This window comes from Xiphias gladius, chromosome 24 (genome assembly GCF_016859285.1).
Source record: "Xiphias gladius isolate SHS-SW01 ecotype Sanya breed wild chromosome 24, ASM1685928v1, whole genome shotgun sequence".
NCBI classification, from domain to species: domain Eukaryota; kingdom Metazoa; phylum Chordata; class Actinopteri; order Istiophoriformes; family Xiphiidae; genus Xiphias; species Xiphias gladius.
This window is the reverse complement of record NC_053423.1, coordinates 14,569,424-14,592,658: the sequence shown is the minus strand read 5'-3', so window position 1 is coordinate 14,592,658 and position 23,235 is coordinate 14,569,424. Positions and strand designations below refer to the sequence as shown.

The following is a 23,235-nucleotide window of genomic DNA, read 5'->3' as shown; positions in this document are numbered from 1 at the left end:
ATGGAATTCAGCGTAAAGACAGTTATTCCGAATTGCTCTGCCCCCTCAGAATTTGGTCTGGCAAAGGAGAAACAGTGGCTGCCAGGGGTTAGTGTGACCTCCTTCTTTCTCTGGAGGCTGTTGAGGGAAGAGGAAGTTGGGTTTCATCTTCCCCATTAGCCACTTCCTCTCTCAGCAACCCCTCCCCACGCACCCCCCCACACACACCTTTTTTTCTCCCCCAAACCAACAGGTTTTGCTGCTGCACCACCGTGACATGCCACAATGTTGCCAGACCAGTCGGACTGTACACACAAGCCACAAAACAGTCACAACACACCCACATGCTGGTGGTAACTTTCACTCCTACCTTTGGAGGCCATGTGACTTGATTGACATGTATAGCACACACACACTGACACACACACACACACACACACACACACACACACACACACACACACACACACACACACACACACACAGACACACACACACACACCGTTTGTTGAAGCATATAACAGTACTGTTTTTACTGTGTATTTTGGGAAAGATAAAAGAAATTAAATTAAAAGTTAAACCACCTATATCACACAAATCTCAGCATTTGACCTCTCCTCTGAGGGAGGAAAAAGTTAAAAGCAAACTCAATGCAACAGTCTGGGTGTTTCTTTGCATTTGTTCATTGTTTCATTAATACTGACCCCGAGAAGCCCCAAGAAATTACATCAAGAGGGCGAACCATGCCTTCAGGGGGAAAAAAAGTTAATTTCTTACCTTGACACACACACACACACACACACACACACACACACACACACACACACACACACACACACACACACACACACACACACACAGAGACACACACACACACAGAGGAAGGTATTCTGTGGCTCTCTCTCAGCCCCTGACTTTCCAGTCGTGCCCATGCCTGCTTGTGGCAGCTTGTGCGGTAGCTCTCGCACTATTTCAGCTGTCAAAGTGCCACATGGCAGACATTCCAGCAGGCAGAAGTCATGTAAGGAAAGGTGCAGATAAGAGAAAAGCTTACACATAACCAATATTTTGATTAAGGCAAGCGAAACATACTTCTCACTTTGTTTTTTTGAGTGGAGTTGAGTGGAATTCATGAGCACGGACAGGTTATGAGACAAAAGCAAAACACAGAAGAACTTTTTTGGGGTAGTTTTGTGTCTGTTTGTTGTGTGACTTTTCAACGGTAAATGTTAACAATTATTTCAAAAAAAGGCTCCGGGCACAGGTAGGCCCATTCAGTAATGCAGCCGTGTCCGCTGGAAAAAGTTGTAATAAAGCTGAATGGAAATATGCTTGGAATTCATCAGCTATTCATCTTTCATTCATTTTTCTACCTTTTCTAGTCTTCTGTTTCCCTGTCTTTCCTCCCTCTGGCTCCTTTCTCTATCTGTGTGTTGTGAGAAGAAAAGGACCCCACCTGTATTTATCTAGCAGTTCCATTTAAGCACACTCATACATAGAGAGAGCACAGCAAAGGCCCAGGTGCTCCGTAAAACAAATTAGACAAGGGAGGATAGTGGCAATCATCCGCAGGGCACGCAAACACACACTTGCTCCTCACACACACAGGCACAAACAACTCCACTGACAGTTAAACTGAATCTGAATCATAATTTTACGATTTCCATATAAGGGCGCCTGAGAGCATTCTTAAGCAAAAAGCCCGCGTTTTGTTACGCAAACACCTTCATAAAACCAGTTTGGAAACTGCATCCCAACCGTTTCTCAAAGTCCAGACAAAATCAAACTGAGGAGGAATTTATCTTGTCTGCACTGAGGGTATGTACCTCTGTGAAACGCAGGTGTGGCGGAAGAGGTACTACGATCTTTTACTTAAGTAAAAATACCGATATGTATGAATTCCTGAATTCGAAATCATAATAAAGTAAAAGAACAGCAAAATGTACTTAATGTATCAAAAGTAAAAGTACTCAATCCTCAGGAAAAAAGGCGCTGATATATTTATCATATTTTACATTAGTAGATTGTTGATACTAACACAACTATGCATAAGTGGCATTTTATTGTTGTAGTTGGTTGAGGTGTAAAGTAGCTTTAACTGCTAGGTATTTTAGTCCAGTGGTCCCTGGCCCCTACAAAGGGTCACAAGATTAATCTGAGATGACTAAAGGGAGAGGAAACAAGAAAAAGAAGAAGTTCTACTACAAAAATTCTTATTTTTTTCTCATTCATTGCTGTTTTGCAAAGTATTGGATACCCATTTGGACCTTATTAAAATTAAACCAGTCACAGGAGTTTAGACAGAAAATCTGCTAACAACTCATTGACATCTGAAATGTGACAAGGAGCCCCAACCAGACACAATTTTTTAAAGGAATCACAAGCCACAAAGTCTGGAAAGCAATGGTTTAATCTTTAATAATACATTGCATTTCATAATGTAATTTTTTTTTGAAATATAAAATCTTAATCTGAAAAGTAACATGTGACTACAGCTCTCAGATAAATATAGTGGAGTAGAAATGTAGAGTGGCATAAAATGGAAATACTCCAGTAATGTACATGTACCTCAACGTTTTCCTGACGTACATCTATCTATCTGTCTCTCTATCTAATCATTCCATCTATCTATAACAATGATTAAAAACAACAAAACGGGATAAAATAAGGAGTGTTAAGGGTCAGTAGTCACAAATTGTTGTGCCCCAGCATTGTATGAGACACACACACACACACACACACACATGCACACTGTTTGCTCTGGCAGGGCAATCCCAAACACTGGGCTCTCCTCATACAATGGCTTCATTAAGAGGACAATGGCATTGTGTCAGCTAATGACAGGGCTTCTCCCTGCCTCCTGTCTGCCCTGAGATTACCTGCAACAAAGACATACACACACACACACACACACACACACACACACACACACACACACACACACACACACAGATACAGACACAAGTCATTATTAAAATGAAGAGGGGAAAAGGTTAAATCAGTGGATGTCAGAAGACCTGTGGATGCGTGCGCCAGTCTGTGGCTGTGCGGTCATGCATCAAGTCCTTCCATTCCGCCACCGAGTCAAAAAACTTTGAACCCTCCTTGTTTTTATCAATGTCTAATTGCCTCGAATAAAAATCAAACCTGAAGGCTCAGAAGCGCGTCTTTTCTGAACGTAAAACCTCAACAGTTGCCCGCGTTTCCCTGTTTTCTGTGTCGCGGCGGCGCCTGCCGTCCGCTCGCTCGCTCGCAGGTGAGGTGGGCCCTCCACCTGCCTCGCTGACGCAGCGGCCAATCGGAGCCCCGCTCCGCTCAGCAGCGGCCAATCGGCGCCGGACTCGCCCTCGCCCTCGCGATCCTTTCACGGCGAAAGAATTTCAGCGCAAAGTTGACCCGCTGCCATTAAAGCAAGCCAAGGCAAATAATTGAATGCGCGGCAGCGGGATATGTTGATATTTGTCGTAATCTCCGTGCAAACTGGAGACAAGACGAGCAGAGTCACCGGCTGTTGGAGGACAAAAGGGGCTTTACCTGCCAGGTGGAGCGGGGGAGAGAGAGAGTCCGGGAGAGGGGCAGGGAGAAAAGAAGCGGGGCGAGAAAAGTCGACTTACCTGTAGCCCAACTTCTGGCAAGTCACTCACCCTATTACCTGCTCCGACTTGAAAGTCCAGTTTCACAAGGAAGAATCGTAGAGGAAGCAAAATATGTCACAGGAGACAGACAAGTAAGTGATCGAGCCGGCGGAGAGGATCTCTGATGATTTCAACTTGAAGGGGGGAAAAACTTTTTCAAGGGTTTTTTTTTCTCTTTAGAGTCTTTAATCAAATGAAATTTTTTTTTCTTTTTAAAAAAAAAAAAAGGTTTTAAAATCGGAATCGGTTTGTTTTGTGGATGAAAACAAAAGCAGGGCTCACTCCCTGGTTACGTTTATTTTTGGATAATTTAGGGAAAAATATTAAAACTCTCACAAGCCCAAGAGGAGGAAAAAGTGGAGAAACAACACTTGGCGCCGTGGATTTCGTTAGGGAAGAATTCGCCATTTTTGAGTGACTTCAAAGTGCAAGGACTGGATTTCAAAACAAAACAAAACAAAAAAAACACCTCGCATTATTTTGAATTAAAATAGCTTTAGCCCTACCTTTGCATTGCATTGCATTGTTCATAGTTCAGGCTGTGCAGTGTGCGATGGACCTTGCGGGAGAGGACGGCTTGTGCAGCCTGTTGGCCTACGGTGTTGTTTTGTAACACTAGCAGCGCCTTTATGTGTAGGCTTTATAAAAAGTTATAGCAACTAAGCCGCTCGTCACTAGCTTAATTTTCTAGAAACGATATTTGTATTCTACTTGGATTTTTTCGTTTTGAACCTTGTTAAATACCTGAAATAGCAGCGCGTGCCTCGGCTGACAAAAATCTCAAAATGTTAAGACGATCCGGTGACTTTTAGTTTGACCAAATCTCAGCAATAATTTAAACATTTTTAAAAGGTACTTTCGGATTATCATAGTACAATTATAAATGGGAATAACTGAGTTAAATGAATGATGGCAATTACCTGGATTAGTTTTGAAATGGGGAAGTGCTTGCTGACGTTATGCTCGCTTATTATTTTATTATTATTATTATTATTAGTAGTAGCTGTGGCATCAGTACGGTTGTGTGTATTTAGATGTATAGTAACTAAATATCTCTACGTGTCTACATGCGCGCTGTTGCATGCGTCCTGCACCGGCGCTGCGGCGGGAACAACAGGTGCCTGCTGTGACACGGTGGGAACATTCGGCCAAATCCACCCGGAGCAGAGCTGCTGGGATCGTCCACATAACCGCCCCGGGTGTCCCCTTTGCCCGGCGGGATCGGCGCTCACAGAAGCAAGGCGTCCAAAGCCGCGGTGGAGCAGACTCAGCCCCGGTGCTGTCTGACCGCCGCCGCCGCCGCCGCGTTTCTACCATTACCTCTCTCGATTTCTGTGACGGTTTGCATCGGTATGACCTCGGAGGTCGGGGGCGGGGCAAATGTGTTGCACTTGGCAGGTAGAGCTGGCAGGGGCGGCGGTTTATGTCAATTAGAGGAAAACCACACTAGTGAGACAAATTAGTTGGAAATCTGTTATTTTAATTTCCGAGGCGACTGCACAGCTTTGAAAATATTCCCGGCGAATACTTCCGGTTGATATCAAGCAAACGGCGTCAGTTTTCCTCACGCACCGTGTTGCAAACAAAAACAAAAAGAAACACTGAAAGTAAAATGAACCTGTACGAGACTGTGCGGCATAATCACTGACTGCTGTTACGACGGATTTGTTTTCATAACGGCGTGACATTACACTGATGTCGTTTGTTGTACAACGTTTCGTAAGTGCAAGTTGACACATTCAGAGCCCCTCCCGTGATGGGCTCAGATCAAAGAGATGTTGTGGCAACACGGTGTGTTTGACTGGTCTGTGATCTGAACTTAAGTGGGCTTACAGAGCAAAGAGAACCACCCGTGCACAAGACAGGCATGGAACACGCTCCAGCTGCAATGTTTCATGAGCAGTGTTTTTTCTTTAACATAGGAAAGGTCCAAAATAATGACAGATGGCCAGATCTTAAAGTTTTGACTACAGAATTCAAAGTTTTTTTTAATCAGCAAGCCAAAAATTACTCATTTTAAGTAGTAGGAAAAAAGTGGAAAGTGATAAAATCTTGCTTTTGATGAGCTAAAACCAGTAGATTAAATAATCAAATCTGTTTACACTTATTCAATTTTGAATCCAGATGTTTTTTTTTTTGCATTGTCTTTGTGCGTGTCTGTCAGTAAGCGTCTGGTGGTGGTGGTCCCCAACGAGAGCTCCTTCCCCGCTGTGCGGCGGGCTTACACCAGCGAGGATGAGGCATGGAGGTCGTACCTGGAGAACCCGCTGACAGCCGCCACCAAAGCCATGATGAGCATCAACGGGGACGAGGACAGCGCCAACGCCCTGGGCCTGCTCTACGACTACTACAAGGTTCGGAAGCATGGTCGAATCTTCTTTTGTGATGCAAGAAAGACAAACAAATTCATAGCTTAAATGGTTATATCGGTGAGGAAGACAGTGCTGATAATATTCAGGTGCAGTTGATATGAACACAGAGTATATGGTTTTCTGTGGCTTATTATGTATAAAGAAGCAACATTGTTAAAGTTTAATTTTTAATTTAAAGAAGATTAAGTGAACCATGTTCAAAGATTTACTTGAATTTTAAGTAAGAGCTTTAAAAGTTGAAGTTGGATGCTCCAAACACTTGGACGTTAATAGTGTATGGCACAGCATGTCTCTCGAACCGTTTCATCAAACATGATGCATTAATCACCTGGTGAATATGTTCTGACTTTCTGAAATCTTGTCACCAATGAAGAGAAAAATGTTAAATGAAAGCTGGAAGACATAGTTCCCCTTTGAGTTTTGAATGATGTCGACCAACATACATGTATGACGTCCTCCTTTTTTTTTCCTTTCAGGTGCCTAAAGAAAAGAGGCTCCTGCCAGTTCCCAAAGTTGTTGAAATTACAGATGAACAGGAGAAGAGGTCAGTGAATTTGGGTCTCTCATTGTCTCAGTCAAGGTTGCACATGTACAGACAAAGACAGAGAAAAATGCTTACAGACCTGTCCAGCAGTGTTTGGAGTTAAATCTTTGGGCTCAATAACTGTAGTATTTTATGTTTCACTCGTGGTTAATAGGATTATATAAAACAATTTAACATGAAAAGCTTCCAGTTTTTCATGTTAAAGAGCTAAACACAGTTTCCATAACGTGATAAATAACTACATGCCCAAGCTAATAGTGATAAGAGACAAGCACTTTGAATAAGTATGTGGGCAAATATCACAGATGAGTGAGTTTTGTTTCACGTGAAGCACTGATGCTGAATGAAAGAAGTGCAGGCTGGACCGAGTCCAGTAAATACGTCTCGGTCGCTGTGGAAAAAAAGAAAAATAATTGAAAGAAGATTTCATGATATAATGTGTCTCTGCTGTTGGATAAGAAAAAAACTAATCTGTAATAATCGAAACATCGTCCCATTTCCAGGTCGAAATAGGAGAATTCCAGCAGAAATCCAGTTCTCTGTCTGAGAAGAAGACCAAAACCAGCAATGTCTTGTCTGACTTCCCTACTCGGTATCACTCAGCCATAAGTAGTAGCAGTTGTAGTGATTTCCTAAACAGAAGCAGGGCACAGTAGTTTTTAGCAAACATTATTCAAACAGGACTAATTGGTGCTTTTTGGGGGGGGACTATTTTCAGTTGCGGATTAATACACATTTGTAGCACAGGTGAGTATTTACAGCAGCAGGATGGTGTGTGTGGGATTGACTCAAAGTAAGGTGCAGTGCCCATGTTTGTGGTAATGAAGGAATGTGTCACCCAGTCCAATGATGTGACTCACTGATGTGTTTTTAATCATTTTTGGACAATAACAGACATCACTGACACAGAGGAGTTAACTACCGTATATCAGGCCTTGGCTACACAGGCAACAGTTTTTTGTAGGATTAATACATCGCTGGTTTTGGTCTTTGAATGGGATTTGTTGACAGCAAGAAAAACACAAAAAATTGCAGACTTGATCCTTCAAGTGTATTAAGTGTAATAAGAAAGTAAAAAGACTGAAAAATCACACCCAAATATTGGCTGTAAAATATCATTTACATGATACTAGTATTACTGTTTACAGTTTTCTATTGATCTGTAGTATGTTGCTAATCATTTTTATGGTGAGGTAGAAGAGAAAGCTTTGATAGATGTCAGTTATTGACATCCATCAAAGCTTATATTTACTTCCAGAAGTAGTTTATTGAAGTAATTCACCACTTACTTGTTCACATCTCTTTGCTCAGTGGTTTTCACAGCCTGAAAACCAGCACTAGCTTGAAATTTATCCAATATGCAAACTGGATTACACCCATTCAAAAAAGACAAAAACACAAATTGCAGAGGCACATCCTTTTTAATCAATTTGTTTTTGCAGATCGACGTTGCCCAGCAACCCCAGCAGCCAAAGCGAGGTGGAGACAGTCGACAACCGTGTTCAGGTCCTCAAATCTGTCCCCGTCAACCTTTCACTGAACACGGAGCACCAGGAGACCAAACGGGAGCAGTTCAACAGCTCAACAGGGTCCGGTGCAGGGTCAGGGGCCGTGGTGAAGGCTGAGGTGTACACGTCCGTTTTCACGACGGGACCGGGGCTTCACTACAGGGTGGAAGGAGAAGAGTCGTCGAGGGTGATCTACGAACAGAGTCCGTATGAGGTGACCACTGTCAGTCACACCTCGTATGTTAGAGAAGACCAGCAGAGTCCACCTGACAGCCCGTATGAAGACGAGAGAGATGGGGTGAGAAAAGACGGCAGCATCTGAATAGACACTGTGTTACTACTGTAAAGGTAAAACACACCCTAAAATGGTGGTTCCAAACCTGGCAGTGGGACCTCTATTCCCATTAAATACTGGATAGTTTTACCCTCTCAGGCCTACAAAATGTATTAAAATTGAGCAATTTAAGAACTTTAAGAAGACTTTTTTCTTAACTGGCCACAACTCATAGACATTAAAATTGTGACAAGAGGTCATACATAGACATTGCTATGGGGAAACAAGCGAAAAAGTTTGGTTGTCACTGCCCCAAAACACACCGTTACTGTTGAAAATAGCCATTGTTCTGTGCATTTCAAAGTCCAATTCGCCTTTTATTTTATTTCTGCAGATAACTGTCAAACTATGCACACTATAATACTATAAATAGATAGCTTAGGTTGATGCAGTTTTGGTTATAGAGACTCATTTTGTACAAACACAGATTGATGAGCACCAAAAAAAAAAAAAGAAATTACAGCACTACCTGATTGAATGTCAAAAGGTGATGATCTGTAGCAGTATGTGGTGGGTGGAGTTGTTGTTTCATGCTACGTGAAGACAGATAGATGTTTAAATATGATTCATAGTCCAGAGGTTTATTACCTGAACAAGAATCTACAGGTGGTTGTTGGGTTTGTTTTGTTAACTTGAGAACTCCATTGCCATCATTCTGATCTGTATTTATGAGAATACTGCTGCTGAACATGCTGGTGTTTTTTTTCTCATGTAAAACATTGTTTAACCAGTTCCTCTCAGGCTAAATTAACTTGACATTGTGCCCAAATAATGTACTCTTTCTGTGTGGGTGTTTTTTTTTTTTATTTGTATTCTCAACAGAAGTACCACACACCTTCCTCTCTGGCTACCGATGACTTGTTGTTTCATCAGGAGAGAGTGTAAGTCACTTAGAATACAATGACTTAGTTTTTTTGTCAGTACAGCACAATGATCAATATATGTTGCAGTGTAAATATCTAGTTATGTGCCAATTTGAACTCAAAACACTTAGAAAGGAGTGATCCAGAAAGGAATGCAAAATTGTGTGTTGTTGTACCCCTATCCTACCTTGTTATTTCTAATCACATATCATTCTCTGTGTGTGTGTGTGTGTGTGTGTGTGTGTGTGTGTGTGTGTGTGTGTGTGTGTGTGTGTGTGTGTGTGTGTGTGTGTGTGTGTGTGTGTGTGTTTATGTCTGTGTGTGCAGTGACAGTTTCCGGTATACGCTGGATGCCACTCGTTCACTGCGTCAGAAGCAGGGTGAGGGCCCAATGACCTACCTGAACAAAGGCCAGTTCTACGCTGTGACACTCAATGAGCTCAGCGCCAACAATCGCCTCCGTCACCCGATCAGCAAAGTCCGGGTGAGCGGATCATTTCCGTCTCACTTCTTTTCCCTCTACTTTATTTTCCATTTGCCAGTAGTTCTGTGAGATTTATCATTTTGTTGCTTTTTCATGCCTCCAGTCAGTCACAGTTTTAGCTCTAGTTGATATTTTACACATAAATAAGCCAGCTCAGCACCAAATAGCAGACAGACAGAGTAAGTGACTAGCTGGTGAACATAGTGGTGCGTTTAGCAGCTAAAGAGGCCAGACATTTCCCTAGAGGAGTTGGTGGAGACCAAAAACTGAGCTTAAAGAGATTGAATATTGAATTTACATTCATCAGGTCGAGACAAACAACTTCAGATGAATGGTAATGTTGCTGTGTATCTGCTGAATGTTTAAATAAGCGACTGCTAGCTAACAGTTTTGCCCTATCAACTTTATAAAGTGATAATATGTGAGCGTGGTGTTTATAACTTGTTTTTGAACTTGAATTTTGGGCCAAAAAAGTCTGCAATCCCTTAGTCTTCTTCAATCTTCAGTCTTCTTAATTAAGACTGTAAACTGGCTGATAGGACGAATAAACTAAAGGACTACTACACTATATTATTAAATGAGTCTTATTTTTCATTCACACAACTACATAAAGAATGATGAGTCAGTCTGTTTATGTAATAATTTTATTATTAGTCTTTGGTTTTTTTCCAAATAAGTCTGACTATGGTTGGGGATGGTTTAACACCCAATTGTCTAAGTGTTCATGTTTCTTGCCTAATCAGACTTCTATTTAGCAATATTGCTGCATTCCCAGACTCAAGCAATGAAGTTGATGATTTTAATCTTATAATTACTGATAGAAACAGCGGCCAAAAGTATGCAAGTAAGACCCAAGTTGTAATAACATGGAACTGGAAGAAATGTAGAAGAGACAGGAATGTGATAGGATTTGACGCTAACCTGTTAGTCCCACATACAAGCATTGGTTCAACTGCAGCATCTTGACCCTCAAACTTGATCAACATTTGGTTGAGATTCATCTTGACTTATTTCACTCTAATTTTACTGTTTTCAGAGCGTGATCATGGTGGTCTTCAGTGAGGACAAGAACCGCGACGAGCAGCTGAAATACTGGAAGTACTGGCACTCGCGGCAGCACACGGCCAAACAGAGAGTCCTAGACATCGGTAAAACTTTTATTGCCCCCGCTCTTTCCACGTTTGCATGTTAACAACAGAAAAGTTAACAGAACAGTTGAATTAATGAATGAAAACACATGAAAAAAAAGGCAGTGACAGATTTGTGTTGTTGCAAATGCTGGAATGTAATCAGATAATAAACAAGGTATGACCAAACTAAGAGCAAACAAGCCCCCACCCAACTGTTCGCCTGAGGCTGTTCAGCTGCCCACCATCGTTCCACCATCAGACAGGCGGCTTGGCCGTCCTACACACATACCTGAATCTCTTAATGTCTAGGTGTTGTTGGGACAAAAAAAGTAAATCCTCTAAACTCCTCTGCATAGCCTGGAAGATTGAGCAAAACACTGTGGAAAAAAAAACCTTGCTAATCCAAGACAACATGGCAAAATTGCTCTCTTGCAGCATTTCCCACGGGTGTACTTGTGTCAATCTGCAGCTTCATCTTGTATCTTAACATTTTTGGCCTTTGGTCTGCTGGTATTTTTCGATTGATGGATTTGAATGTGAACTGATCTTTTCTACGCCTTGTGGAATGAGTGTGTGTGAGAAGCTTGTAGACGGTTTGTAATTGACAAGCTTGGGCCTGCTAACAGAGGCAGAGATTCAGAGGTATGTCGGAGAATCGGGCCGATGGGAGACACATACACACACACCTATACACAGCTTGTTGGGACAGGGAGAGGAATGCTAGCCACACTGTTACCGTGGCTGGTCTTGGTCTGTTGAAAGTAACTCTTGCACAATTTAGATCTCCATCTTAATTTCTATATTTACATGAACCAAGACAAATCCAGTCAACCTAACACATCTTTATATCTGATGGAACAGTTGTTATCAACCTGGGTGTCAAAAGATGAATTTAAGATTGTGAAATGGCTGCTGTAGTAGGAAATCAGAAAAAAAACCAAAAAAAATCTTAATTTTACAAAACTGTTTTTTATTTGATGGACTTTTTTCTAATCTTTCCTTTGTTCCTTTAAAATTCTAATGTAGTGATTGATAACTCTTATGTAGCTCCTTTTTTAAATGGTTTGCTTTTGGGTGCATTTTCGTGGTTCCCAAACTTTTTTGTCTGTTGTTCCTTAAAGGAATAGTTTATCATTTTGGAAAATATGCTTATTTGCTGAGAGCTGAATGATTGATACCGCTCTCATGTTTATATGGTAAATATGGAGCTAGAGAAAGGAGATGGTTAGCTTAGCCTAGCATGAAGATTGGAAGCTACTGAACGGCTAGCCTGGCTCTGTAAAGCTCACTACTTAAACATAATAAGAAATAGTACAGCACATAATGACCCATAAAACCACAAATTTCCATTTTAACAGTTTGTTTTTTGTACAGATTAAACTAACAAGATATATAACACGTAAATGAGTGAGCTTTAGAGATGCTGATAGGTTTTACCTTTAGACAGAGCCATGCTATCTGTTTCCCCCTGCAGTCTTTGTGCTAAGCTAAGGTAACCGTCTCCTGGCTGTAGCCTAATATTTAGCGTACAGAGATGAGAGTTGTATCGACCTTTTCCTCTAACTCTCTGCAAAAAAAAGTGCATAAGCATATTTCTGTCAGCCCATTAATTCAAAGGATAACAAGCAAAAAAAATGTTGGGAACCACTATGCTAGAAAATGCAAACACACTCTAAGTATATGGCACATAATAAAATATAAAGTACTTAAGGCTTTCTGATAAACTGCAAGTAGCTGATTCTTGAATCAAAGCATTTGCTGTCAAATGGCATCCACATGATTTGAAGATGAAACATATTTCTTGATAACTTTTCCATATAACTGTCACTTATTCCTGTTAAGAGGAAGTGTGTTATCTTTTTCAGCATGGTTCCTTTTGGCATTTGCCAGTGTAATGAGTATGTGTTTGCGGGTGTGTGTTTATTTGTGTGTATGTGCCATAGATAGTAGATAGACAGGGTGGATCCACAGCGTGACTCAGGGCTAAAAAATGTTCCCATCATCCACGTGCACACACAGATATCTACCTTAGCATAGGTATGCACATATTTTCTGCATGTACAAAGTGATAGTCTAAGGTGAAGTGCAAACGAGGATGCTGAGAAACTGCTTAACGTGACAAAAATACTTAAGAAGTCTTCTAATTGGGGACGGAGAACTCACATATGTCATCTTGATAGCTTTGTTCCTATGTTTATGTGTTCATCATTCAAGTTGCTCTTTGTAAGTTTTTGCTATGGCTACATAGCCAATGTTAGCATTAACAGCTGTTTAGTTACCAGTCTAGAGGAACGCCAGTGTTAATTCTTTTTTTGCTTCTATTTGTATCACTTCTTTTCTTCTACAGAAGTTAGCATGCTAACCAGCTAGCCCTGGCCTGTCTTGTAATACTAGTTTTCGATTGAGAGTCACTAAAGTGTCGAGTCTGCCCTCAGTCCAACATGAGAGGATGAAGAGGTAGCACGTAAAGGAATGTTCGATGCTGAACTCGCAACATTATTAGCTGTTATTATTAGCTGATTGCCAAAATACTTACATATAGCACCTTGAATATTTGGGCTGCAATTTACCATCATGTGATTATTCATTAATCTGTTAATTATGTCCTCAAATAATGGAATAATGGGTTTGAAAAATGCCCATCACAATTTCTCAAAGCCAAGCTGTCATATTTCAGTTGTTGGTTTGTACGAGCAACAATCCAAAACCCGAAGTAAAAGGTTAAATATCATAGAAAACAAAGCAAATATTCACATATCAGAATCCTGAACCAGAGAATTTTTTTAAATTTTTCTTTAAAAAAAGATTAATCAGTTATCACCATTATTTCAGCACTAATTTATTTATGTGTGTGTGTAGCATTACGATGGAGGATGTGAATTCAAACAGCTCCATAGGTCAAATGACAGACCGCCCTCCACCCTGCTCCTCTCAGCCAGATAGGGCTGTGGCTGGATGCAGCCTGTAACCTGAAGCTGTCCAGAGAGCTGATTTGAATAGCGGTGGAGGGTTTATCAGGCAAGTTGGAGGGGGGGGGGGTCATGAATGGATCATTTGAATGGAGTTATTTAACAGGGGTAACTGGCAGATAGGCATGTCGCTGCCTGTCCTGCTGCCTTGTGCGCCTGCTAAAGAACCAGGAAGTGTCACTGCAGTGGTGGTTAGGATGATGGAGGAGGTCAGACATCAGTGGAAGATGCTCTGAGATGTGACCAGCAGAACTGCTCAGCCCAGATCATGTCTGTATCTCATCCCATCAGCATCTCTTATACAGATTTTAGTTTCAAATTAAAAATACAGTAGTTGATTTCATGAATCTCTTCACCTGCAGTCATCAGCTGAAGGGTACAGCTGGTTTAAAATGTTATTTCTCTTCTTGTGAATAAATCTCAGGAAAGACTACAGCAAACAACTACTTTTATGTCTGTGGCACCGAATCACAAGCCCCTTTCTACCAAGGACATACATTTATGAGAGTGGCTCACATTTATATGGTTTAATTTTTAAAAAGACTAAGCGTTTTCCAAAAATAGCTGGGCACTTTAGTTTTTAGCAAAAGCTAATCAACCAGGAATGAAAAGTTAATTTGTTGGGGACTATTTGAAGCCACGGATTAATACACATTTGGAGCTGTGGTAATTTTGGAAAAAACATAAAACATCACATGCCTTATTTTTTAAATCAGCTTAAAAACCTTTAGACTCTTGGGCTATTATTTGAAGACCACTGGTCTAAATCAGATTCTTAATCTTACGTTCTCAGTAACAAATACTACTGTTGCTTAAAAATGTTTTTTGACAAATATAGATCTTCTAAAGATGAGGGAAAACCTTTTACTGTAGCTTCTTCTCAATTTTTCAGGAATTGAGCAAGTCCTGCTTTCCACTTCAACTTCTCCCATTTTTTGTTTATCCAAGGAGTTATACAAAGTTTAAATTAAACAATTGGTCATCAGATATGCCGAAAATGCAGAGTATGGAAGAAATCCTTTAGTCAGAAAGAACACACGTAAATTCACCCTTAAAGTGACGTAATGTTCTTTGGGTCATTTTAATTCTCTCAGTCACTGCATACTCCATTGGATTTCTTTTCATGAAAGTAAAATCACAATGCACATAGAGCCTTTTCCACAGTGTACCGGTGTACTTGACCCGCTTATTTTTAAAGACCCTCCAGTTTGCAGTCACACAGGTCAACAATACCCAGCCATTGCTCTCATCTGAATGGCTTTTAATACGGCCCTCTGAGCCAAATAGCCTCCTGTGTTTCCTCCCGCTGCCTTTGAAGCCTGAGAGTTTGTTTGCTCAAGCAGATAAGGTTTTATCTTATAAATTTGAAGCGTGCCTGTTGATTGCTTATCTTAACAAACAATAGCTACTGGCTTGTGTCATTTATTTACCAATTTGTGATATCAGATATCTTCCAAAATTGCAAAATATAACATAAATTAAATTAAATTTTAAATAATTTTTAAAATACATTTTTAGATACATTTTGAGAAATTTTTTTTTTTTTTTTTTTTTTTTTTCATTTCAGAGGTTTTTCTGATCACAGAAATAAACCATGTCCCTGTTTGTCCTCACAGCTGATTACAAGGAGAGCTTCAACACTATTGGCAACATCGAAGAAATTGCCTACAACGCCATCTCCTTCACCTGGGATGTGAATGAAGAGGCCAAGGTACAAAACACAAATATTTATTTATTTATTTTTATTTATATTTTTTTCAGGAAATAAATGTCATTGTAACTTTCCCAGGAACCGGTTTACTCTCTCAGGAGGTGTGTTGTGAAAAAAGCAGCGGGACTGGTTCTTTGCACTCACTTGACAAATTAACTGGCTTTTGACTATGATGCAAGCTCCTAACCTGTAAACAACACAGACACTCAAGGGCTTACTGAAAGAGAGGTGGATTAAATCATCAGAATGTTATCACAACAGAAGAATTGAAAGCTGAGAGCACTTCCTTCGCCTCAAATCTCATGTTTTCCACTGTCTGTCATAAAACTTCTGGGCAGTGTTGTGTACTTGTCCCCTGTTTGTCTTCTATGTGTTTGTGTAGCCCACTCCTTTTTGGCCACTCCTTAAATGGTGCCCCGTCACTGTTTGAACTCCAGAGGCCCCCCCCCCCCAAGGGCCAACACACACCAATCCCGGTCCCCACCCTCTGTTGTTTGTTTTGCCCTCATTTCTGTGTGAATGCAAGTGACTCTGTGCGTGTGTGAGTCAGTCCATGTGTGTGTATGTGTTATGTGGCTCTTTCATTGTATTAGCATCCCAGAGACAAAGACGTTGCTGGAGGAAATCCAAGCACACTTCTCTTGGCCAATATTGACTCTTTCCCTCTAAATCGTTCCCTCTCTTTCCCTTAATCTGTGAGACTATTGAGCTTGAATGTACCTGTTGCAGTGCATGAACAGGTGTGACAACCGGGTAGTTTTGTGTTCATGCTTCCCCCATTGTCGGTCTAGAGTTGCTTAAAACGTCTTATTGAATTTCTACAAATGAAAACTAGAAGTTGGCCAAGTGTCAAAATAAATAGGATACCTGAAAGAGATAGTTCATGTTTGTTTTGGGTAAATGTCATGTCTTTTTTTTTTTTTTTAGAACTAATGATAACTTGTGGGAAAAGTAGTACTTCTTGACGAGTTATATATACCTGTGACGTAAATAAGACTTCAGTTTTCAAGGAACATTTTTTTTTCAGAAAGTGCACATAATGTGGTCAAGACAACTATATCCACCCATCGTATATACTACAAGTTCTATGATCCGTGTTTATTTTGATGGTACATGTTTGTGAGGTATTTTTTATTTTTTTATTCTTTGAGGACTGTTAAAGAGGTGACATGAAGGCACCACCTGGGAGACACTTTTCAAAAAATGTTATCTACTTTTTTGCTTTACTTTTACCACTCTCAAAAAAACATACATATAAACCAGAGAGGGAGAGGTTATCTTCATGGGGAACACCAAAACTCACATAAGTCGACTGGGAGTAATAGTTGTAGTTCATGACTGGGAAATATTTTTGCTAATTTGGCACTGGTATAAACAGAATTTTGCGTTGGAGTACACTGCGTCGTGTTCATATAGAGGAAGAGTGTACTACAGTAATCATACTCTCCCATTCATCATCAGTGATTTTTGTGCCCACATCATCTTCCCACGTCGGGTCAACTTAGTCAAATGAGTGGTAGGTGGTGGAGATACGTATATGTCTTGGCTGAGGTTTAGAGTTTCAAGAAGGCCAAAAGAATCAGATATGGAGAAAGAAAGACCTGTAAAATAAATGATAAAGTCAAGCTTTCCGTCACTAGCCCTTCATCGGGGAAAATCTTTGTACAAAGGTAATCCTAGAGCTCACAGTGTCATCAAATAGACCACACCTGTGCTTGATAAGGCAAATAAAGGGGTGTAAATAACTGTATATTCCCTAGAGAGATACAACATATTATAAAAATAGTGGCAACGTGTACATATCAGCGTTAATAAACAGGAAGGAATTCTCTTCTGAACAGGGTTAGATTATATCCCCAGATTTTAGATTTCAAGTTAATGACCAACCTCCTTGACTTGTATTGTAGAGCACATTAATATTCAAAAACAAAACCAGACAGACAGTGATACGTGTTGAGATGTCTTGAGGGCAGAAGAGGGAGAAGAGATGCAGAAACACATACCTGCTATGTTACAAGACGTAGCAAATGTTAGCAGTGGTTGCAAGTTTATCGAAGGATCAGTTCACACAAAAATCGCAAGGAAATTAACTCACAGGAAACATATTCTCTTTTAGCCCTAGAGCTATGTAACCATGCAGTTATACGTAATTTTGATATCTATCTACCAAGGATTTTTAGATATCTAAAAATCTGCCACCAGCCAAATGCAACAGAGATGAAAGGAATTTTGTTTGTGCTGCTCAAAGCATTGAAAACATACATTTGAAATACTCCAAAGGGACTCCAGACACAGTGTCCAAAATACCTGGAATGAATGACAATCCTCTCCATGGACATTTTTTATTTGGACTATGACCTCGGAGAAAGTATTCATCAAGTGTTATGTCTTGAAATACGGACTTTAAAGGTTGCAGCACGGAATTTTCAGATGAAGCGTCCTGTGTCTCTGAATTAAGTAACCATTGATGTTTTAAAAATGAAAAGCCATTCTTCAGCCACAAATAAGCAGAAAAAGGTTCAAACAGATTCAGCTATTTCAGAGCCACGTTGTTCAAGGACCAGCGTCCGTTTGCATTTGTCAGTTGTTGTGATGGTGTGGAGGTTTTGATGTGTTAAATTGCCGGGTAAAGAATGAAAATATTCTTCTAAACCAAATATTTTTCATTCACACAGGCAAGCTAAAGGGGAAAAAAAAAAACCACTCACTAAATTCATATTCACAGTTTAAATCGGAGTCTGTAACCGCTTCCCCCAATCTCTGTGTTTCCCCGGCAGATTTTCATCACAGTCAACTGTCTGAGTACGGACTTCTCCTCTCAGAAAGGGGTGAAGGGTCTTCCTCTGATGATCCAGATCGACACATACAGCTACAACAACCGCAGCAACAAGCCGCTGCACAGGGCGTACTCACAGATCAAGGTCTTCTGTGACAAGGTGAGAAATCGCTTCCTCCACATTAGCTCTAAGGATCCGGTCTGGAACAGGTTCATCATTTTGTCAGTTATGGAATGTCCATTGAGGGGTATCATTTGCAAATCAGTCAACATTTTTGGCCTTTACAGCGGTGAGAGTTGTTGCTCCCTCTTGTCATTGTGAAAAAGTTTCATCTTATAGGAGGAACATTGCTCAGTTGTGAAAAGGGCCGCATTTAAAGATTATATTACCAATTAATCTGCCAATTTATTCCTCGATAAACTGATTCATTGTTTCATGTAAAAAATGCCAGAAAACAGAAGAAGAAGAAAAAAAACGAAAAAACGTTTGTTATAATTTCCCCACTGCTCAAGGTGGTGGTGCACTGGAATGTTTGATTTGACCATCAAGGTCAAAGATATTCAGTTTCCAATCACATACGACGAAGAAAAGCAGCGATCCCTCACAGTCGAGAAGCTGGAACCTGTTGACGTACGGCATTTTTGCTTTAAAAAAATCACTAAAAACGACCGATCGATTACCAGTTGCTGATTATCAGTTGCATGCTAAGTGTCTGTTGACTAATGTGACCGATTGTTTCAGCTCTGGTTGGGACTTTTTCAACCACTCTCGTGTAAAATGATTTATTTTCATATCAGTTAATGCGATGCTTATTCTCTCGATTCATTGTTGGGTCTGTAAAATGTCAGAAAACAGTGAGAAATGCCCTTTGCATTTTCATATCACAGATTTGAACATTGATTCGCTGCTGTCAAATTCTTAATGATTGTCTTGTTTTAGCTATTGGATTTGTGTCAGTCCATATGACACTGAGGTGAATTTGTGAAGTGGGTGTTTTTTATTTTTTATTTTTAACGTTTCGATAATGTGTTGAGCTTGTGGGATCTTGCCCCTAAAATAGGCCGTGTAAATGCTCTGGTTTGTATTGTGAATGTGTCATACACCGTGTGTTTGAATGCAGAGTATGCAGAGCAGGAGGTGGAGTGAGGGAGTTTAACAGTGACATCAGTCCTCCCTCTAGTGGTCTCACCTGCACAGTGAGACACACATGAGCATATGCGGTACACACCATCCACTGTGCCCACTGTGTGCAGGTCATTTCTATTCATGAAAACAAAACTTTCAAGTCTCTCTCTCTCTCTCTCTCCCGCTCAGGCTTATTTTGTCAGGGGACTAGTGTCTTTAGAGGAGGCCCATACCATTTCCACAGTATTTCTTCTGTTTTTTTCTCAGGGAGCAGAGCGGAAAATAAGGGATGAGGAGAGAAAACTTTTCCGCAAGAAGTCAAAAGGTTTGAGAATTTAGTTTTTTATCAAAATCAGAGAGAACTATAGGTCTGGGGTGCAGTTTGAGGTCGAGAGAGGCGGAAAAAGCTCTCTTGTTTACATGAAATCATGCTGCTCGTTAAACACTTTTTTTTCTCCTTTTTCTGTAAAAATCTATCCATTCTTTTTGCTAAATCCTTTTTTCCCATTCCTCTCCAGGGAAGGATGGAGGTGTAGGTGTGATAACTGTTCCCAAAAAGTCCGACACCACCTACTTCAAGACCATGACCGACCTGGAGGCTCAGCCCGTCCTTTTCATCCCTGACGTTCACTTTGGCAACCTGCAGAGGGCCGGACAGGTAGATCACTTTCGCACACGTAACGTCAGTGCAGCCTCAGTTCAGTATCAGGATGACCTGATGGCTGCATTTCAGCTCCAGATCAGAACACTGAACAAGTTTTTCTGGTTTCGGAAACCATTCATTAGTGCTGACTCTTGCTTTCCTTCTGTCATGACCAAAAACATAAATTGCGCAAGAATTTGTCATTGCCTATTAAATATTGTACTGACTTTTTCACTTGTGCTTAAAATGAAGTTCTTTTGTGTTCTATTTGATTCATGTCCAGGTGTTTACCTTCAACACGGAGGATATTGAGAGAGAGGGGTGAGTGTGCATCAACAGGAAATGCGCATTTTCATTTACATCAGGTCATACAAATATAAAGTATGCAAATGGAACGCAGGTACAGATACCGACCTCATCCAGAGGAAGCACACGTCACCACAAATGCAAAGAGAATGCATATGTTTTTGTGTGCTTTCAGGAGTGTGCTGGTGAAGAGGATGTTTAGGCCGTCAGATGAAGATCTGTGTCCGTCACCTCACAAACAGATCAAAGAGGAGACGCACAAGAGAGGTACAGGCTTCCTCTTCCCTTCGCGCGCTTATTTTTTTTTTTTCCTCCCACTTTTATCTTCTTCTGTGAGCCTCAAGAAATGACTCAGTCCAAGAAGAGCTGGACTCAGAGCTGAGAAATATCTGCCTCAGTCTGATTTGAAATAAGGGATGATGTTAGAGTAGTGAAATGGTAGTTTATTAACACTATTTATAACAAATCAGGCCTGATAAAGGGACAAATTCTGGTGATTATGATGATGTATCCGAATAAAATAGCAAACACATTCTGCTCATAGCGTCTCACATGTGAGACAAAACAGTCTCCCTATAAGGTACATTTAGTCGCTGTTCTGGAGCTTTTGATTGATTCTTCCGTAGCAGATGGATTTATCATAGAATCATGGATTATTTCTTAGATTAATTCAGTCTATAAAGTATCAGAAAAAAGGCAACAACGCCGATTGCAACTGTCCAAAACCTAGGTGTTGTAATAATTTTTTTTTTCAGATCAACTGTCAAAACAAACTGTCAACAACTGTCAAAAAAAAAAAAAACCCTCAATTTACAGTTGTTTTTTTTTTTAAGGGGGGGGGGCACAAATCATCACATTTGAGATGCTGGAAACAGTGAATGTTTGGCATTTTGCCTCATGACAAAAAGTTTTCAGTTTTCACAATAGTTGACAATTTCAGTTTAATTTTAATAGTTCAACTCTGATAACTTGTGATGTTATATACGTCCAGAAGTAATGACAAATAAGTTTATGCCTAATCAATTTAAAGAAAATAAAAATCGAAATATTACTCAATAATGAGAATAAACATTTATAAGTAACCAGCGTTACAGAACAAATCCACATTCTTTAAACCACGAATGTGACAAATACCCTAAGAAAAGCCTAACATTTTGTGTCACCAGAGATTAATATTCATGTCTCTCTTCAAACTTGCACAATACAGTCTTTGCTCAGAACACAGGTGTATGAATTACATAAACTAGTATTATAGCTAACATAAAAGGCTTATATTCATTCCTCCTTTCTCTGCAGTGCTGTTGTACGTAAGAAAGGAGACTGACGAGGTGTTTGACGCTCTGATGCTGAAGTCTCCCACGCTCAGAGGCCTGATGGATGCTGTGAGTGACGCCTTTCCGTTAACATCTGAGAGAGGTGTCAAGAGCACAGTCTAGCAGAGCACCTGTTTACATACTGTTTTCATTTGAAATTCGTAGATATCAGAGAAGTACGGCGTGCCCACGGAGAGAATAGCCAAAGTGCACAAGAAAAGTAAAAAAGGGTGAGTGGAATAAATACATAACTTTCATTTCCCAGTTTCATGCAAGCAGATTATAGAGCTTTAGGAGCTTTCAATTATGCATATCTGAAACACTAAGTGTCTTTTGTGTTTTGTGTCAGGATCCTGGTGAACATGGACGATAACATCATCGAGCATTACTCCAACGAAGACACTTTCATCCTCAACATCGAGAGTCACGCAGACACCTACAAGATCACGCTGACAGAGATCTGACGGCTCGCCAGCCGACCCGAAGGACTGCAGGATAAGACAAAAGAGACGCTGTGACTGCTGGTTGGCTGAAATCTACGAGGCTGCTATTGACTGGCTGATAAGCTGATTGACACTGGAGACGGTCCATTGGTGCTGTTGCTCTAAGACACGCCTGATCAGTCTCCGACACTGTTACACAATGAAGCAAGTTGTATTTTCTGTGCAGGAGGAGGATGATGATGTAAATAAAACGAGGACATTATAGAATTTTTTATGAACTGGTTCTTTTTACTTCGGCATTGTACTCATACTCTGTGTTGTAAGGTGAAATGATGGAGCACAGATCCATGTCCTCCACTTTTTCTGAATATTTTTATTGTATAAAAAAAATGTGTATGTTTATTTTCATTCTGTACAGTCTGTTTTTGTGTTTTTGCCAAATAACACATCAGGAGTAGCCTCGTGAAATGCCTGATGTGCTGTATGTAGCCACAGCTTGAATTAGTTGGTCCTAAGTAACTTAGCAACTTCTTTGCATGTCAGCCTTTGCTTTTGTTAAACATATTATTATTTATTAATGCTTTTAATGATTTATTTGATCATTTGAATTTCTTTTGCAATTTTTCCAAGAATTTCAAGTACTTTACATTTCAGTGACTTTTCCCATAGTTGTCACCTTACAGACTACTCAAGGAATTTTTTAAATGGCTTCTCTCTATTTTTCAGCCCTGTTGTAATATACACATATCAACAAATAGCCAACGTTTGTATATGTTGAGATTTAAATGACCTGGTAATGAGTCCCAAAAGAAAAAAAATAACATAAATACTGTATACAACTTCTGAGGAGTGAGAAATGGCACTTGGTTGTTGTGTATGTCTCTTGTCCTTGGCTGTGTTGAAAAATGAATAAAGATATTAACATAGATTGCGTTTTTTGGTAAAACAAGGTTATCAGTGTAAAGCGTTGCAAGGGGTTGTGAGTTTATATAAAAGGCACAGGTTTCTTGGGGCTAACACTTAATGTACTGATTTTATGCAGGTATACAGCCCCACAACAGCATAGAGCAGTAACTACAGACACAATGAAAATAAGGGA

General features: G+C 40.2%; 1 protein-coding gene across 4 annotated transcripts; it reads left to right on the top strand.

The window, feature by feature from the left end:
* The first annotated feature begins 3,546 nt into the window (after positions 1–3,546).
* Positions 3,547–22,981, top strand: grhl2b (grainyhead-like transcription factor 2b). 4 transcript variants are annotated; one of them, XM_040121686.1, is made up of 16 exons: positions 3,547–3,706; positions 5,779–5,968; positions 6,463–6,530; positions 7,973–8,336; positions 9,195–9,253; positions 9,563–9,719; positions 10,756–10,867; positions 15,435–15,529; positions 18,307–18,465; positions 19,699–19,756; positions 19,950–20,089; positions 20,358–20,395; positions 20,556–20,647; positions 21,677–21,762; positions 21,859–21,923; positions 22,043–22,981. In XM_040121686.1, the coding sequence occupies exons 1-16, from the start codon at positions 3,687–3,689 to the stop codon at positions 22,155–22,157; spliced, it is 1,818 nt and encodes a 605-aa protein (XP_039977620.1). In that variant the 5' UTR covers positions 3,547–3,686; the 3' UTR covers positions 22,158–22,981. The 4 variants fall into 4 exon arrangements, with proteins under 4 accessions (XP_039977620.1, XP_039977622.1, XP_039977621.1 ...); XM_040121688.1 differs by lacking the exon at positions 3,547–3,706 and adding an exon at positions 4,927–4,964; XM_040121687.1 differs by lacking the exon at positions 3,547–3,706 and adding an exon at positions 5,163–5,333.
* Positions 22,982–23,235: the final 254 nt, after the last annotated feature.

Coding starts and splice junctions, on each gene's coding strand:
- grhl2b (XM_040121685.1), top strand. CDS start 5,371: ATGGGCTCAGATCAAAGAGATGTTGTGGCAACACG. Junction 15,530..18,306: donor ATGTGAATGAAGAGGCCAAG/GTACAAAACACA, acceptor TTTCCCCGGCAG/ATTTTCATCACAGTCAACTG. Junction 18,466..19,698: donor TCAAGGTCTTCTGTGACAAG/GTGAGAAATCGC, acceptor TTTTTTTCTCAG/GGAGCAGAGCGGAAAATAAG.